General features: G+C 35.6%; 1 protein-coding gene across 1 annotated transcript; it reads right to left on the reverse strand.

Annotated features, from left to right (window-relative positions):
- LOC18790561 (protein ECERIFERUM 3) lies at positions 229–5,138 on the reverse strand. The gene is made up of 11 exons (XM_007221921.2): positions 4,467–5,138; positions 4,125–4,354; positions 3,776–4,008; positions 3,454–3,673; positions 3,005–3,132; positions 2,479–2,735; positions 2,280–2,387; positions 1,557–1,763; positions 1,257–1,367; positions 893–1,066; positions 229–576 (listed from the first exon to the last, which is right to left on the reverse strand). The coding sequence occupies exons 1-11, from the start codon at positions 4,515–4,517 to the stop codon at positions 406–408; spliced, it is 1,890 nt and encodes a 629-aa protein (XP_007221983.1). The 5' UTR covers positions 4,518–5,138; the 3' UTR covers positions 229–405.

Genomic DNA, 12,260 nt, shown 5'->3' on the forward strand with positions numbered 1-12,260 from the left:
CTTTCTTCAAGAACAAAATCCAGATCTGGGTTTTTAAAAAAGAGTTTTCAAGTTTGAGTGTTGCTTGGCTATCAGCCATGGGGGCCAGTGCAGTGGTGGATGGTGTGGGTGGTGGTGGGGCTGTGGGGCTGGAGTGCAGAGATGGGCTGAATTTTTTTGAACAGAACTTGATGGCAAAAACTACTTGTGAGCACACTTATTCACCTTAAGAATCACGAATGACTCAAAAAAACATAAAAGATGCAATATGATAATCTCAAGGATGTTTTGCAATAAAAAGCCTTATTTTATCGAAAGTTGAAAATCTATAACTACCTCTTTATTATGTTCCAAATGTGACTTTTCTTTCTTCTAGGTATAAAGAAATAACCAGTAATTCACTCCGATATGTTGTTACACAGTGAATTAACTTTTGCTTGATGAAACTGGTTTTAAACCATGTTTTAGAGCAGCCTTCCATACTACGTCAATTCTGTCGACATCAAGAGCCCCAACTTCATGGTGAGTCCAGCCTTCTAGCAGATGAACCACGCCACCAGCATGACATGCATGAACCACTCCTCTGTCCATGGTGTACTACATTGCATTTTCCAATATTACCACAAATTATCGTCAATGATTGATAGGTTATATAATTGATAAAAAATTTAGACGACATATTAAGAGGATATATGTGATTATGTCACATAATGAGGTGGCTAAAGACACTATTAGTGCCTAATAGCATAATTGACACGAATAACCGTGAATGTTTGCTATTAGGTATTTATAATGCTTTTAGCCATCTCATTTTGTGTCATAGATGTGGCTATTAAACGGGCCAACCATGTAAATCAAGCCAATGTTACCCAACAAAAGTCTTAAAAAACTAATAAGAAAAAAGCTTAGTTACCTCACAGCAGCCAAGCCCTTGAACATCATCAGGTAGTCTCATGGCTGCAAGATCACCATAAGTGCAGTCTCTTCTGAAATGCAAGATGGGTGGCACAACAAACTGATGAAAATGTGCACCACTTGGGGCCCAACGTTGCTCTCTTGGTGTGATCCATTTGCCAACAATCCATGCCTGTCATTAATTGGTACCAACAATAATTCATATTAATTAGACTCACAAACAAATACTCATGCTTCATTAGACCAAAACGTCGTACAGAACTTTATAATTAAGCACTATGATTAAAAGGTGCCTTAAGATTTAGGGGCAACGTACACATATAGGGCTGCAGTGCAGGATGTGGCAAACAATAATCGCTTACCTTACAATTGCGGGCAGCTTGGTACTTTGTGACTTGGACAAGGTAGTGTTGGCAATCTGCTGGCGCTTCCTTCTGAATCTTTTGAAATCTCTCTGTTGACATAGTCAGCATCTGGGCCAAACATCATTGATTAATTAATAAACCTATGAAGAACTATAGCAATTAATCAATTTCCTAGAAGCACTTAGAATTTTTTTGGAGGAAAAAAGTGCTTCTACAGAAGAAGTGCAAAACATGCCTTAACATGAACACATGATCACCTTCATAAGTAAATGAGGAAAAAGGAAATAATATACTTACAAGGACTCGAACTTTCCTACGGCAAAGGTAGAGGGCAATGGCTCTTCCAAGCTTGGAGGTAGCTCCACTTAGAAACACCTCTTCGACATCCTTCGGGATCTCGTTGAGAATAACAGCTGCAGTTAAGGTGTTCCCATGGACAACTCGAACTCTAAGGTCTGGATGCTTGTTCACAAAGAGTGTTCCACCACCATTCAGTCCTTCGTTCTACATTAAGAAAATGAACAGTTAAATTAATATTTTTAATTTGAATTTACTTTATTTATTTATTTTTACTTTCCAAATTTGAGGACTAACAACCTCAACCTCCTACTCATGTCATTCATCTTGCCCGCCACTTGTGGGAGGATGTTACCTCTCTTGCTAGGTCAGGTCAAGAACATGAATGACCTAAAGTTTTGGTAAAAATAACAATAATTAAAATAATAAAAAACCATATTCACATTTTTTTATATTAAACCAAAACAAATTTCACATTTTTAATTAATATGTTAAAGTGGCATTTGGTTGGTGCAGTGTTTAGTTTTTAAAGCATCCATCACGATTCTTAAATGCTAATGTTATGTGCAGTAAAAACATGTGCATTCGTTTTTGGTGTGGGGTGTTTGGCAGATCAGAAATATCATTCAGAGAGTTAATAATATTAGTACGGCCAACAACCAAACTCAGAATTCATCACACCGGATTGAATATTTTTAACTCCGAAAGAAAACTGATACCAACCTTATTTAATGCAGCAAGGCTGATGACCTTGACCCCCATCTTGTCAGCTCTAAGGATTGCGTGCTCTATTTGCTTATTGATACCGTCTAGGGCAAATGGTAAAAAGTACTGCAAGGTAAAAAAAACAAATTTTTTTAAGAAAAACATTGCATTAATTAAAATCACAAAAAATTTTAAAAAAAATATTACGAGGGCAAACCTGAAAGCCATATCTAGGCACAGCCCATGTCTGGTGCAAGCGGCCTCTGAGGTTGTAAAAGGTAATTAAAAAAGTTTTAGCCCATGCCCACATTGCTAGCATGAATGCTATGCCGAAAGGCCAGAAACCCACCAAGAAGAATCTCATGGTGAAGGGCAGTGATGAGAACGATCGGAAAACAAACGGCACGTGCAAAGAAGACGACAGATCCACCACGTGTGCGAGGAAAACGAAGTCCGGTGCCCTCCCATTTTTACCTGCAACATTAAGGATGAAAATGTGCAAAGTTTTCAGTGACCTTTCTGTTATTGTCCGTGCATTAATAATTTATTAAAGTTGAGAGGCATACATGGTCAATTATTGTCAACGAATTATGACCATATTATTTTGGACATCACTTGTAGGACCTATGAATAATGTTCAACCTTCCCATATTGTTTTGTTACAACATTTCTTTTGATGTCAATGTCACTATGAAAAAGAAAAAGAAAATATTTTGGATGAAAGTAACTTTTAAATTATCCACCTGCATTTAAGCTCATCTCTTTGTGTAGTCCCCATGATTTGCTGTTCAGGGTCTTCCCCAGTGCATCAAAGAGAGGCATAAAAAGGCAGAAATTGGTGTCCATTTCTGTGTGGTGCAGGCTGTGGTATCTGCAAGACATATGAAACTGATTTTTAATTTACTAAATTGGTGCATGAAAATTACTATTTTCAAGGTAAACACGCCCCAGAATTATAAATTTAAAAACAATAAATCATTTATTACCTAAAAGTTATTTTTCCATATATAAAATCAATCACAGTAAGTTTCCCATTTACAGAAAAAAGTTTCATTTCCTTCTCTTCTGGAGGCAACATACACTATTTAAAGATTGGGCTTCTTTTTTGGGTTTGAAGGTACAAAAATATGTCATATGAAGATGAAATTAGTTAAAAGTATGCATTAATTTATATATAATTGTGGGTACTTACGTTGGAGTGTAGAGAAGATATCTGAGAAAGGGAGCTTTCTCAAACAGTTTATGAGAAATCACTTCAACATTGGAATGCCCCAAACATCTCAGAAAATCAAAAACCAAAACATATCCGTAGATCGCGAAGATTGATCCACAACCCATCAGAGTGGTACCAAGAACTGGAATTCCAACAATTGCACCTAAAACCAGATGCTCCAGAAGTGTTGCACTTCCAGCTGAACAAAAATAATTCATAAATTAATCAGTCAATATAACTAAAGAGAGAAAAAAAAATGAAAGAAGAATTTATAAATCGGTGCTCATATTAATGATCTTACCTGTAAAGGGCTGCGGTATTGGAGAGGAATGGTGAAGTGAATGGTAGTTTTCAAAAAAGTAGTTGCCATGGAAACGTCTATGCATCCAGTAATATAAAGGCTCTGAAACTCCCACGTGCAGCACCAGTGTCGAAATAAAGCCGATTGTGTTCCACAAGGGAAGGTTTTGAAGAAATGGAAGCAAATAGCAGGCCGTGGAGGCAATTAGACCTTGGAGAATTATGAAATTATCCCTGCCAAATTTTTTTTATAATAAATTTAAAAAAAAATGAAAAAATTAGATCCAAAATTAAATTAAACAAATAATAAATAAAAGTGAAAATATATATGAAATTAATTGATTAATTACCAGTCCCATTCCTTGTCAATCTGCTTGAAATCAACCCCTTGTTGGAGAATCCGACGAGTTCTTGTTAGGAAAAGCATGTTGGTGTAACTACTCCATAGCTGATGAACTGTGCCTCTAAGTGCACATAATATGAGAATATGGAGACACCAGCTGTTCATGAGGACCTTGAGGGGATCCTCATGAATTATTGAGTACAAGGCTTTTCCAATCAGAGGTCCAAACAGCAGATACTAATTTCCAAATCCAAAAACAAAACCAGACCCAAATCAGTAACAAGCTATTAAAAGATGCAGAAGATGTAAAATTTAACAGAAAACAAATATATTGGATCAGTTTCTATACCTTGTAGGAGCCTAAGAACTCCCAAGGCCAAGCAGTCAAAGGAGCAGCCATATTTCACCCTACAAAAACAAATCTTCTCTACAGGTTTCTGATGATCTCACCAAGATCTTTTTTTCTTTTTTTTTCTGATCAAAGGCACACAAAGATGGTTGGAGAGAGATGATAAAGAGCGGGCAGGGCTAGCTGGCTGAAGAGAGAAAGATCTCAAGAGAGTTTATCATCACTTTGCGTTTTGAAATTGGCTAGCAAAAAATTGTGTGGCTCTATTTCTTGTCCACAACTTTAATTAGATGAATCTCTCTCTCTCTCTCTCTCTCTCTCTCTCTCTCTCTCTCGGAAGATATATGTGGTGTTATGTTATCGCACAAAGCTAGTCAACAAAAGTGCCGTTATGATTTTATTTTTCTCCAAACCCTCAAGGGCCTTATATAGATCAAAGAATCAAAGGATGCACATCAAAGACAGTTAGGGTTCTTAATCAATCTCTATCTTTTTTCATATACATGTAGCTTTGCTTCTTCCTTGTCCTGCTGTATGTCAGCTTTTAGACGGTCGCCAGTCACCTCCCCAACCCCTTATAGGGCTCTTGTTGTATTCTATGAACTTCTACGCGTTCTCATTTTCACACCATATTTGACGAAAACGGACCACAGCTGTAGAGTGATGGCCTAAAAATCCCACCCCCTAAAATAATTAATGCCTCATATGGTTGGGAGCTTGGGAGTCGGCGAGGACCTTTCGCCCTGTCTGGGTTGTTTTCGTAATTTCCTAGTCTGCTGTGACATTTGATTTCATCATCAATGTTAAAGTAGCATCAGACCTCAGTTATTAAAGAACAATGCTAGCCCCTGTTGATATGGGCAGTCTGGTGTTAAAGAACCAAGGGTACCGTTGGTAAATTCCCACGTCATTTATATGTTAGGGCAAAAGTATACCCAAGTTTACCTAATATTTGAATGCCTTAACCCTAATTAATGTACATGTACATGTACATTCAACCAAAAAAGAGAAAAATTGTCTATGTACATGTACTCTATCTTATACTCAACCTAAGCCCTTGTGTCGATCCACTATGGATCTAGCCCGAAAACGCTCAACTCAAACACTTCATTTTTCATACGTGTTCATGTCCTGTTATCGTGTCGTTGTACATGATTCTTCTAGATCTAGTAGAGTGGTCGTGAGGTGCAATATGTTGAGTACGTGTGTGGTAGAAATCATTTAATACATTTCTCACATCAATAATATTTTGACTTCAACAGGTTGATATTGCTTAAGTTTCCTTTCATGGGTGGAATTTGAGACATTCTAACATTTGAAAAATAAATTCCACTACATGAAAAAAAATAATTGATTGATATAAAGAATTTTGTTAAGTTAAATCACAAGTATTTGTATCAGCTAGCTCTTGATCAAGTGATGATACTTCTCTTATAAACGTTAACACATATCTCATGTTCAAATCTTCTCTTTTCGTTGATAGGAAAAAATATCAAGTATTTGTTCCGAATATGACTATTAATTTTGTCTTTTATTTACAGGTGATGAACACCAAGAAAGGACAAAATAGGACGATAGAATAGGAAACAGATTAATGCAACTTTCTTGTTTGGAGTAGGTCGTTGACATTAAATATGTGATGATTTTCCCTAGCTAAGTTTGACTATAAGACTTGATTTGGTTGAAATACTGGCAGGCTTTCTACCATCGCTCCAACTAACTGAAAAGAAATTAGACTGGTATTGGACCAAACAAAAAAGATTTAGTTGTAAGCAGAATAATTTTGGAGACAAAATTCCCACCACTCTAGCAAAGTTTTCGATTCAATGGGAGCCACCGCCCCCTGGTTGGCTAAAGATTAATTTTGATGGCTATGTTCGCAACAGAATGGCTTCAGTTGGTTTTATCATTCGTGATGCGGATGGTCATCTTTTGTCAGCAGGTGCGAAGAATATTGGGGAGGCTATTATGACGGTTGCTGAATGCATTGCACCTCGACATGGCTTAGCCTATGCTATTCACAATGGATGACGTAGGATATATTGGATATGTAGTTGTATGAGAATGGCTAGGTAGGATAAAAGATGCTTCAAGGTGTGTATGAACATGGATGGATTCAAGATTTCAAAATGAGGTAGGCTAAATTTACCTTACGTACAAATCTACTAAAATGATAGATTACTCGACGGTACGAGTGAATGTCATCGATAACAAAAAATATACAGGAATGAGCCCCTCAAAATGCATCTAGTACAACCTTAAATAAAAACAACATTAAACTAAAAGAAAAAAGTCGTTAATTTTTTTTTTTAATACAAGTGATAGTTTAAAGAGGAATAAGGTTTCTCACACACACATATACTAATAAATAATATATTCATAATGATATTGATAGATTAATAAAAAATATATATATACAAGCAATTAATAAATAATTTTGTGAGTAAAAGATTAAGTAAAATTAAAGAGTGGTAAATGATTTTGGTGGTGTGAAAATTTTGAAGAAATATGTGGGTTTTATAGGGAAAATTGAATAGTACAAAAAATTTATTAATTAAAAGAAAGAAAATTGAAGTTAGTAGTAATTTTCAAAAATTTGTCATTGGTATTAATTGCACTTATAGAATTGAATCATGCTTGAGTAGTTGGAGCAGCTTCAATGAGTGTGAGTATTACTTTTTTAAAACTAATTGTTGGATGAGCAAAGGTTGGTTGAGTATATGGGCGTTGATGAGCAAGTAGATATAGCAACTGCGTTGATGAGCAAGTAGATATAGCAGTTGCGCTGAGGAGAGTGAAGCAGCTCCTGAGAGAGGGTGTGTGAGGTAGGGGTGGGCACTCAAACCGGCGAACCGGAAATCCAAACCAAACCGCACCGAACCAAACCGGAAAAAAATCGAGTTGACCAAAAAGTCAAAAACCGGTCAAAAACCGAACCGGACCGGTTTGGACCGGTTCCGGATCCGGTTCCATGTCTTCAAAAACCGAACCGGGCCGAACCGAACCGGTGAAACTAAAAAAATATATAATTTCAATATATATATTTATATTTAATGCTATATTTTTAATTTCACTAAAAAAAACATAATATTTATCCAAGTTCAATGTCAAAATATCTCTATTTTCTCACTTTAATATTTATTTTTTATATGAAATTGAATAATTTGTTAATTTTCAAGTAAAAAAATAATATTTCAGTTGAGAATTGTATTAAAAAGTAATTTAAAAAAATAATTTTTATAATCCGGTTCAAAACCGAACCGAACCGGAACCGGACCGAAACCGGTTCAAATCGAACCGGACAGTTTTTGAAATTTTTTTTATTAAAACCGAACCGAACCAAACCGGATGAATAGTATTGGATCGGTTCTAATTTGAGGCAAAAACCAGTCCAAACCGAACCGTGCCCACCCCTAGTGTGAGGTGTGCTTGGGTGGGCTGGGGCATTGACGTTGGGCTATAAAAAAATCAAATCACCTGGGCTGTAGCCCAAGTTAGCATGTGCATAGGTTCATCCTTGGTTTCCGAAAATAGGATTTCTCTTTAGCGACAAAGTTACTCTGGATTTGAGCTGGACAGGGATGACTTATGTGCCCAGTACTTCCCGATTTTGCTTGGCCTTTGTGGGAAACCAGAATGATGTTGACCTAGCAATTTTGGGGAATGTTTAGCAGAAGAGCTTCGACGTTATATATGACGTTGAAAGAGAAAATGTTGGATTTTCTCCCGTAGGATGTGCCTGAGCATGTACATTCAACTATAGTCTATAGCTTCTAGTTAAAAGTACTACGTATATATACACATATGATTGCTTAATTACAAGGAAAATTTGGTTCAGCTATCTAATGTTAAATCATTGTTGACAATGATCAATCGGTATTTTCATATCCCTACTTATTATGGAATAAAAACTAGGGAACATTGTCAATGAGGTCTAGCTCAGTGGAAAAATGTATTGATATGTAAATTATTAGTCTCAAGTTTGAACTCTCATGATACATTGATAGTGTGTGTGAGAACCGCGGCGTCCTCCTTGTAGTTTAGACCATTTGAATTAAATAAAATAATAAATTTGGCTTTTCCACTTCAAATTATTTTATTCTTACTTTGTAACCCATCCTTATTAATCTCTAAATAAAAAACTAGGGAAAATTAGAATTCCTTTTCCCATTTAATTATTATATTTTTAGATTAACACCTTTGGCTTTTGAATTTGGACTAGAGGACTTTGAGTTTGATCCACACCAACATTACATAATTAAGATGGTATGCATGCCATTATTTTCCTGTTATTTATTAAAAAATTCTTATTCATTCTTTTTCAAATTTGACCCATTGCTCATGAGAATGTTTTTTTAGACAATTAAAACGATGTGACCTTGATTTCTAATAATCGATTGGATCGCTAAATTTATCTTCAATTTTTTTTTTAAAATTAATAGGGACCAATCATCAAAAAAATTACTAGGGACCTTGATTTCTAATAATGGATTGGATCGTCGAAGTTATCTTCTTTTTTATTTTAAATTACTATAATAAGTTCAAATGTACCTATGAGTTTTTTAATGCTATAGGCATCAACTAGTTTACCAACATTTTAACACCAACTGATGTGGTACATGATATGACAATCCATGTCACTTGCTATATCATCTATTTTAACTTGCTTTAATTTTTCTTTAACTTTTATCAACTCAATTTTCTAATTAGTTTTTGAGTCCTACTCAAGAACCACATGCAACGACTTCGTCCATCATCGCACCGATGCGACTACTATTGTATATCACCACCACCACAGTGCCGCCACCACCAGGCCGAATCATGAAACTTGAAAATTAACCATTCAGAGCCGCAAACCTCCATTGACTTTTGATGATATGCAATCAACTCATTATTCTTCAAATGTATTAATTGTGGTAGCAAATTTCTGCCTGGGTGAAATAAATGAAGAACTTCACTCTACTTTAAAAGTTTAAATTATCTTCGAAAATTTCCTGCAAAACATCAGTTCAAAAAAAAAAATCTCCGGGAGATCGGTATTTTTCATGAAAGGTGTAGGAGAATTTTCAGAGAGAGAGAGAGAGAGAGGCATAGGGAGAGGCGTGTGAGCTGCTTAGGGTTTGGAATTCTAGGGTTGAGTTTCGAATTACCTCGTTTGCTGAATATCCTTGGCTATATATAGGAGAAATATCATGTAGCCACAATTCCTTTAGGAAAGGAATTATCCCATTTTCTCAAGGAGATGGAGGATATCTTGGAAATTGAATGCAATGAGGATCTCTTGATTTGTGGAGATAATATCTATTTGATTTGTGGAGATATTATCTACTTTATGCCCATTAATAGGCTAATTAAATGAGGATTGAATCAACATAATTCATGTGACCTAGGGAAAGTTTGAACTTTGTTCTTATTTCCACGCGGCGTCACTGGAGTGGTCGCGGAAATATTGGCTCCCACAAATACCCCAGCTTATGCATGTCATGTGTGGGGAATGTAGGAGATATAATAATTGGGCTTTTTGTATTCTTTAAATTCCAATTTTTTATTTTATTTTATTGGTCTTTAAATCCCAATTGCTGTTGGACTCCATGTAAAGAAAGGATCTTAAAATTTCCTTCTTGACATTGGACTCCTTCGTGTAAAGTTCAACTCAAGTATTCAAAATCACATCAATATGAACTTCTAGAGAAGATTGGGAAGAATTAGAAGAGGGAGGTTAACTTATGGTTAATATTTATAGATTTATTTATTTAAATATAAACATATATATTTTAGTGTTAGGATTGGGGATGGTGATGTCAATACCATCCCCTCCTCATACCCGTCAAGGATTTTTCAAGTTTGGGAATTCCCATACTCAATACCCGTTTGGCTTCAAAATCTCCCCCCGTTAAGGTTGGGGACCCGCCCCCGCGAGGATTTTTACCATCCCTAATTTTCACAAAGGGCACCTCAAAAGATAAGCCTACATAGAAATCCTTAGTTTTATTGTCGGTGCAATGTGAAAATATATTTAAAGAGTATAGCTGCACGACTATACTCTAAAAATAGAAAAATTGAATTACTATTTATTGAGTAATATAATTCATGAAGTTAATTAAAATATTTAATACTAATTATTTACTAAAGAAATAATAATTAACATAATGCAAAGATAATATTTAATTACTAAAAATAAAATTTAAAAATTAATTAACCTAAACATACTAAGTTTATATTTATTTATTTTTAAAAAAATCACTTCCGACGAAAGTTCATTGGCAAATTTCTATCCCGGCGAAATTTGATGGATTAGACCTTTCCCGACAAAATTGCGTCGGTAGAGGCAACTTTCGTCGGGAGATGTCTAATCCAGCAAAACTTTGCAGGCATAGACTTCTTTCGACGATATTTCATCGGGAGAGGTTTTCAATGTAAAAAATATTTAAAAATCGAGTACCGCTGCCCGGCTATACTAATTTGTTTTAAAATAAGACAAACCGAGTATAGCCGTGCAGCTTTACTATTTATACTCGTAAAAAAGAGGACCCATTGCGGTTAGACGCAACATATCAAAATAAGTATAGCCGACTGGCTGTACTGTTTTAAAAAAAAATTAAAAAAACTAGTATAGCCGTTCGGCTATACTATTTTTAAGGAAAAAAAAGAAAAAACTGAGTGTAGCCGAGCGGCTATACTATACACGTAAAAAAAAAAGGAATTAGGCGCCCACGTGTTAAACTAAGTATAGCCGCCCGGCTATACTATTTTTAAAGGTTTTTTTTTTTATCACAAAACGTTCCTGAGGTTTGATGTGGCACACATATGAACCTCACATATCCAATGATACGACGCCACGTGAATTAAATAAAAAATAAATTTAAAAAATTTAAAAACTATATAATAATAAAAACTGCAACTTCTCTCCTCTCTTTCCTATCTCCTCTCCCCATCTCGACCCACCCCTATCTCTCAACTTGATCCAAGTACTTCCATGACGGCTGGACTCTTCGCCACAACAAACCCCAACCCCACCCGTCTCATCCAATCCTCATACCTCACTTGCAAAGCCCCAAATATGACCCAATTCCTTTTCAGTAAATCCAAACAAAAACAGCAACACATCGATGACTGGATTTCAGAGAACATAGGACCAAGAACAGCAGCACATCGCTTCAAAACCTCCTTCCCAAAACGATTGTTCCTATGGTTCCTCAAAGCCCAACAAATCCATCTTCAATTCAGAACCATTGTTCGTCATTATAAAATATATGTAGTTGATTGAAGAAGAAACCCAAAATGCCCACACCTTTTTATACATAAATCTTTCAAGATGCAAGCTATACACCCAAAATGAACAAAGACCTGATTTTGCAGACCCCAAACCATTATAGGTTGAGAGGTGGGGTGGGTCGGGGGGGAAGGGGAGAGGAGAGATTAGAGAGTTGTAGTTTTTTATTTTTGGTTTAATTTAGTTTTTTTTAATAATATTTTCTAATTTTTAATATATTTTTTAAAATGCATTTTTTATTTAATTCATGTGGCATCATATCATTGGATATGTGAGGTCTATATGTGTGCCACGTCATCAATCTAACAGATTTTTTAATGGAACCTAACAATAAGGACTACTTGCGAGCACGCATGTTAACCTTGAGGACCACGAATGACACAAAAAAATAAAAAAGATGCAATCTGATAGTTTTGCAAACCTCAATGACGTTTTGTGATAAAAAGCCATTTTTTAAATTAGAAAAAGTGAGTATGGCCTCCCGGCTATACTATTTTTGAAAAAAAAAATTCAGAAAAATA

This window comes from Prunus persica, chromosome G1 (assembly GCF_000346465.2).
Source record: "Prunus persica cultivar Lovell chromosome G1, Prunus_persica_NCBIv2, whole genome shotgun sequence".
Taxonomy (NCBI): Eukaryota; Viridiplantae; Streptophyta; class Magnoliopsida; order Rosales; family Rosaceae; genus Prunus; species Prunus persica.

Excerpts from the sequence above, each read along its gene's own strand:
- LOC18790561 (XM_007221921.2), bottom strand. The coding sequence starts at position 4,517 with ATGGCTGCTCCTTTGACTGCTTGGCCTTGGGAGTTCTTAGGCTCCTAC. Across the intron at positions 4,009-4,124 it reads ATTGACAAGGAATGGGACTG|GGATAATTTCATAATTCTCC; the intron begins GTAATTAATCAA and ends AAAATTTGGCAG. Across the intron at positions 2,736-3,004 it reads AGAGATGAGCTTAAATGCAG|GTAAAAATGGGAGGGCACCG; the intron begins GTGGATAATTTA and ends TTAATGTTGCAG.